General features: G+C 45.7%; 1 protein-coding gene across 1 annotated transcript; it reads right to left on the bottom strand.

Annotated features, from left to right (window-relative positions):
- Window positions 1–2206: 2206 nt before the first annotated feature.
- On the bottom strand, window positions 2207–4069 carry LOC119366226 (GDSL esterase/lipase At1g31550-like). Its single transcript, XM_037631922.1, has 5 exons — window positions 3769–4069; window positions 3467–3679; window positions 3033–3181; window positions 2677–2944; window positions 2207–2594 (listed from the first exon to the last, which is right to left on the bottom strand). The coding sequence occupies exons 1-5, from the start codon at window positions 4031–4033 to the stop codon at window positions 2347–2349; spliced, it is 1143 nt and encodes a 380-aa protein (XP_037487819.1). The 5' UTR covers window positions 4034–4069; the 3' UTR covers window positions 2207–2346.
- Between the last annotated feature and the right edge of the window lie 2539 nt (window positions 4070–6608).

Genomic DNA, 6608 nt, shown 5'->3' with positions numbered 1-6608 from the left:
GTATGAAGAAGGGGGAAGGAAGGAGGAGGGGAGAGGGAAGGAAGGTGGAGTCCTACTCCACACTTTCCTTTCCCTCCCCTCTTTCCTTCTCCTTCTCATAGGGCCGGCCCCTATAGGGGCGCGCCAGCCTCTTGTGGGCTGGTGTGTTCCATCTCTTGGCCCATAAGGCCCATATCTTTGCCGGGGGTGCCCGAAACTCTTTTCCGGTGACACGATAAGTACACGGTACCCTCCAAAACACTTCTGTTGTCTGAATAGCATCGTCCTATATATCAATCTTTACCTCTCAACCATTTCGAGACTCCTCATCATGTCCGTGATCTCATCCAGGATTCCGAACAACATTTGGTCATCAAATCACATAACTCATATAACATTATATCATCAACGAACGTTAAGCATGCAGACCCTATGGGTTCGAGAACTATGTAGACATGAACGAGACACCTCTCTGGCTAATAACCAATAGTGGAACCTGGATGCCCATATTAGCCCCTACATATTCTATGAAGATCTTTATCGGTCGAACCGTTATGACAACATACGTAATTCCCTTTGTCCATCGGTATGCTAGTTGCCCGAGATTCGATCGTCGGTACCTAGTTCAATCTCGTTACCGACAAGTCTCTTTACTCGTTCCGTAATACATCATCTCATGACTAACTCCACAGTCATTTGCTTACAAGCTTATGATGTGTATTACCGAGAGAGCCCAGAGATACCTCTCCGATACTCGGAGTGACAAATCCTAATCTCGATCTATGCTAACTTAATAAATACCTTCGGAGATACATGTAGAGCATCTTTATGATCACCCAGTTATGTTGTGACGTTTGATAGCACACAAGGTATTCCTCCGGCATCCGGGAGTCGTTGCATAATCTCATAGTCGAAGTAATATGTATTTGACATGAAGCAAGCAATAGCAATAAACTAAACGATCAATATGCTAAGCTAACGAATGGGTCTTGTCCATCACATCATTCTCCTAATGATGTGATTCCGTTATCAAATGACAACTCATGTCTATGGTCAGGAAACCTTAACCATTTTTTATCAATGAGCTAGTGTAGTAGAGGCTTAGTAGGGACATGGTATTTGTTTATGTATTCACACATGTATTTAGGTTTCTGATCAATACAATTCTAGCATGAATAATAAACCTTTATCATAAATAAGGAAATATAAAATAACAACTTTATTATTGCCTCTAGGGCATATTTCTTTCACTCACAGCTTCTCATCTTTTTGTATGAACGACTTAAGAGACTTTCAGAAACCTATCAAGTTTTTATTTTGAGCGGGTTCAAAAACCTATCAAGTTTATGCAAGTGAACGAGTGTCAATATCGCTCCTCGAGTCCACTTATAGTTTTTTTACTGAAGTTTGGCAGTTTTTGTCTTGCAAAAGTTGATAATGCGGAGAAGTTGCTTGCAAAAGGTGTCATTGTAATTATTAGTCGTACAGTTTATTTTATAATTTCTTGAATCATTGATCCAAAGCAGTGTACGTGTAAACATTGAGTATGAATATAGTTATAAGTGTTTCTTACAAAAAGGCTCAATATCTATGAGAACCGGTCAAAACACTTTTTAAAATTTAGGGGTCATCTTTAAAATTCACAAACATTTTAAAAATATGGGACCATCTTCTCAAATTCAGGAATATTTATAGATTTCATTATAATTTTTAAAATCCAGGAACATCTTTTTAGGACATGGTTGTTTTTTAAATTCTATGAACAGTTTAAAAATTCAGGAACAATTTTAAAATCGACTTTTTTTCAAAGAAACTTATAGCTTTATAAAGCGCGATCACTAAATTTCTCAATTCCTTCAAACAATCACGGTGTGCATCTAATTGAAACGCGTTTTCTTTTACAAATGGACCGGACACGGTAGCACGAGCAGCCTGCCTAGTCAAAAAGTTTAGTTAGATGCCTTTGCAGGTGCGAATCAACCTGTGGTTGGATGGTTAGAGGGACTGTAGAATCCTCAGCTCAGCGGGGTTTAAATCCTGATACTCGCATTTATTTCTGAATTTATTTCAAGATTTTTGGCGATGCGCATTCAGTGGGAGGAGACGTTCCCTTCGACGACGAGATGGTTATGGTGAGTTCGTAAATTTCAAGATAATATGCCGGCTCAGTCTTTCGAAGGTGTTCATATGGATAGGATATGCATGTGTTCGTTCATAGAGATGTGTGTATGTGCATGTATATGAGCGCTTGCCTCTGAACTGTGTTAAAAAAAAGATGCCTTTGCAGGTGAGCGTCCACGTGCACCAAGGATTAATTTAGCCGGAACTGCTCTACTCCCTTTGTCGCTGTCTTAGTTAGACCTAGGCTTAGGTGCACCCAATCCTTCGTCTCGCCTCCGCCGTCCACGAGTCGAGCAAAGCAGGCGAGTTGGCCTTCAACGTGGCGCAGGCCGTGTGCCTATTGGCGGCCTCCGTGAAGTGCACCCCATCCCAGGACACGTACTCGGACGGGTCGGCGCACGCCGCCGTCCCGGCCGCGCCGCAGAACGCCGTCATGTTGAAGTTGTACGCGCCGCTCCCGCCGCAGCACGCCGCCAGCGGCTTGTCCCTAAACCCTGAGATCGACGGAGAAGACGAGGTCAGGAGAAAGCTGATGATTAGCCGGTGGCTGATGATTGCTGGCGCATGCATGCGTACCGTATTTCCGGGGCGACGCGATGAGGTCGGCGACGGCGCCGTAGAGGTCGGCGTAGAGGATGGCCGTCCGCGGGTTGGCTCGCCGGAGCTCTCGGAGCATGCCGTTTAGCGCGCGGTTGTGCAGCTCGGCGAGGTCGTTGAGCGGCTTGATGCAGCCGGACGCCGGGTCGTGGTCGCTGCTTTGGTCGAGGGCGAGAAGCTGTGGCTCGCAGCCGAGCGGTATCATCCCCGGAACCAGCACGGTCCTCGCTCCGGCGGCGATCACCTCCTGCAAGCATTCTCATGTACTGTTGGAATGGAGCACAGCTTTATTTGACTCACTGGTAAGAACTGACCGTGGGAGTGGGCTAGCTTACGGTCACGACTGAACGGACGGCGCCGACGATGTGCGGCACGAAGGCCCGCGCCTCCTCGACGGTGGTGTTCCCGGCAAAGGCGACGAGGTAATCGTTTACTCCAATCTCGCCGACGATGAAGAGCGAGCTCGCCATGATCCTCGTACGGTCTGTTATTACAAGGTGACGATGCACGCACCATGGAAAAGAGAAGATTATCAAATCGACCAGCCATGCGTTCTTCGCAAAGGGAGGCCCTTTACACAACACCATGCATGCATGCAGCCCTGTACTGTCATTCCTCACAATAATAAAGATACTGGTACGACACACGTGTTTTTCCTCAAAAAATCGCTAGAAAAGATATAACGCACGTGTAATTAAATAAATTTATATATATATATTGATAAAATAGAGTACTAGTAGAAATCAAGCTGGACGTAGGGTTTACTTACTGCGAACTGAGGCAAGAAGCTGCAAAACGTTCTTGAACCAGGTGGCTTGGTTTGTGAAGGAGACAGGCACGAACGGCTTAAGCCCTCTGCTCTCAAAGAAATCCGGGCCAAGCGCCGTCGCTCCACCGACGGCGAAGTTCACGCCGCGCCGAAAATCCTCAGCGCTCTTGCCGGCGAGGTAGGGCGTCGGGTGCGGTACCCCCAGCGCCTCAGCTGCTCCACCAAGAAGATCAACGTCTACGTGAGCCTATCAATGCACTACCATACTGAAACTGTTGGTTTAATTGGTGGTTAGTGGTCACCGATGAAGTCGACGACGAGGCGGCCGTCCGACGCCCGGCCAGTGGGGCGCCGGAAGAAGGTCTCGCCGTAGGGCGGTCGGCTGGAGGGGCCCTTGCGGGTGGCCGCGAGACGTAGCGAGTTCCCGGTGTCGATGAGCGAGTCGCCGAAGCTGAAGACGCCAGCGTAGCGCGTCCCGCGGTCGCGGGCGCCACCGCCGCCGGCGGCGCCGATGACGGGGAGAAGCGCCACCGCCACCGCCACGAGAAACTGCGAAAATTGGCCCATCGTATCTCCTGTATGTGCGTGTCTGCTGCTATCCTTGGGTGCTGCGATTTGTGTGGAGCTGTGTGGTTCGTTTTGTAGGCAATGTACGTCGGCAGCGACAGGGAATTGATTAATGGACATAATTCGCTTTACTTTAAGGATCTACTAGAAGCAGCCGCGCGTGCGTGTTTGCATTTTTAAACGATGGAGAAGGGGAAACCGTCCGGGGATTGGAGGCCTCTCAAACGGAACTCCACTATCTCCATCGGCCACACCAGGCGCTTGGCAAGACTCGTTTTGATTGCATCTTGTTGAACGCGACTGCACATCCAAGCGCATGCCCTTGCCCCCGTAGACAGGCTCATCTAAAACAGTACAGTCGGCGTGCGTGTAGATTTTTATAGATCTTGAAAAGAAATCTGGTAGACAATGAGAATAGCCCCGGCCTCTACATCATTCAATGCACGTAATCATTTTTGTTAAAATATCATACCAGTAATCATCCGATACAAAAATAAATAAATGAAAGCATGCACAAATACAATCGGCCCGTGATATGATTACAAATATATAACTTATTACTAGGTTGTCATCTAAATCGGTTGAGTGTATCTTGTGCTAAAATCTTCTAATGGTTGCACTCAAAGGTCATAGGTGCATGATCCTTTGCTAGTTGAACATAGCACAAGGTACGGATTCTATATGTAGCCCTCGTGATAATCTACAAAAAGTATGAAGTCTGTTCCGTTAAAAACAGTCATTAGGACAATTTCAGATTGTCCAAAGTAAGGTATACACTCCCTCATGGATGTGTACAATAGTTTTGGGGCGCACCCGACCAACTAGTTTCCGAACGGATAAGTTATACTAGTCAGTGGAGGGAGTGAAAGTGCATCTTGATTCGTTCAGCCGTGTACATTGGTTTGTGTTTTATCTATAAAGCGGGCCGAAAGCCTGTTTCAAAATTGAAAGTGCATCTAGGCCGCACTTGTGTGTTTGCGTTTTAAACGATGGAGATGGAGAAGCCGTCTGGAGGTTGGAGACCTCTCAAACGGAATTCCACTATCTCTATTGGCGCTTGGCAAGATTCGTTTTGGTTGTATCTTGTTGAAGGCGACTACACATGGAAGTTCTTGCTCCCATACACAACCTTTTGTAGAGGGAGATTGAAAGCTAAATCGATTGTACATCAAAGAAGGGCGGTAAATTGGCAGTGAAACAACATTTTTTGTGGCTCTATCTTATGCGTTTTGCCAGATTATCCATTGTAAGGATCACCTCTCCGTCTAAGTAGCACACGAATATCTTCATCTTTAACGACGCTTTAATCTTCCAAACGATTTTCTTCGTGGTATACTTGTATGCTGTTGATGAGCTCAACATATATGGATTTAAACAAAAAGCCCTAGAAGTGTTAGTGGAAAACATCAAATGGAAGCTTGCAATGCAAGAAGACCAAGATGAAGGGATGACACCCACCGGCCTGCACCCTTATATAAAGATGTACATGACCAAAATGAAAGATACATTCAACATTGTTAGTGACTATGCCTCACTCTCAGATATATTGCTCGAACAGAATAATAGAGCGACTATAATCTGGTTACAGCTCAATACAAACTCAGTACAAATGTAAGTGTTTCATGTGGTCACACACTTGAAGGAGATGCATTCGAATGAGAGCGGACATTTCCTTATGTTCAAAAAGCCAGACATTCAAATCAGAGACTTGATGGAAATATGCCCTAGAGGCAATAATAAAGTTGTTATTATTATATTTCCTTATTCATGATAAAGGTTTGTTACTCATGCTAGAATTGTATTGATCGAAAACTTACATACATGTGTGGATACATAAACAAAATACCGTGTCCCTAGTGAGCCTCTACTAGACTAGCTCGTTGCATCAAAGATGGTTAAGGTTTCCTAACCATAGACATGTGTTGTCACTTGATAACTGGATCACATTATTAGGAGAATGATGTGATGGACTAGACCCATCCGTTAGCTTAGCATATGATCGTTTAGTTTATTGCTATTGCTTTCTTAATGTCAAATACATATTCCTTCGACTATGAGATCATGCAACTCCCCGATACCGGAGGAATACCTTGTGTGCTATTGATACGTCTCCAGCGTATCTATAATTTTTTATTGTTCCATGCTGTCATATTATCATTCTTGGATGTTTTACAATCATTTTATAGCAACTTTATATCTTTTTGGGACTAACCTATTGACATAGTGCCCAATGCCAGTTGTTGTTTTTCGCTTGTTTTTTACTTCGCAGAAAATCAATACCAAACGGAGTCCAAACACAACGAAACTTTTTAAAGATTTTTTCTGGACCAGAAGACACACGATGGGCCAAGGAAGTACCAGAGGGGGCTTCGAGGGGAGCACAACCCACCTGGGCGCGCCTGGGGGCCCAGGCGCGCCCTGGTGGGTTGCGCCCACCTCGGCCGCCTCCCGCACCGCCTCTTTGCCCTACAAATACCCTGAAAAATCCAAAAACCCTAGGGGATCGACGAAACACAATTCCAGTCATCGCAAGTTCCAGAAACACCAGATCCAATCGAGACACCATCACAGAGGG

The sequence above is a fragment of the Triticum dicoccoides genome, chromosome 1A (assembly GCF_002162155.2).
Source record: "Triticum dicoccoides isolate Atlit2015 ecotype Zavitan chromosome 1A, WEW_v2.0, whole genome shotgun sequence".
NCBI lineage: Eukaryota > Viridiplantae > Streptophyta > Magnoliopsida > Poales > Poaceae > Triticum > Triticum dicoccoides.
This window is presented reverse-complemented; position numbering and strand designations above follow the sequence as displayed.

Excerpts from the sequence above, each read along its gene's own strand:
- LOC119366226 (XM_037631922.1), bottom strand. The coding sequence starts at position 4,033 with ATGGGCCAATTTTCGCAGTTTCTCGTGGCGGTGGCGGTGGCGCTTCTC. Across the intron at positions 3,182-3,466 it reads GCTTCTTGCCTCAGTTCGCA|ACCGTACGAGGATCATGGCG; the intron begins GTAAGTAAACCC and ends TTGTAATAACAG. Across the intron at positions 2,595-2,676 it reads CGCGTCGCCCCGGAAATACG|GGTTTAGGGACAAGCCGCTG; the intron begins GTACGCATGCAT and ends CGTCGATCTCAG.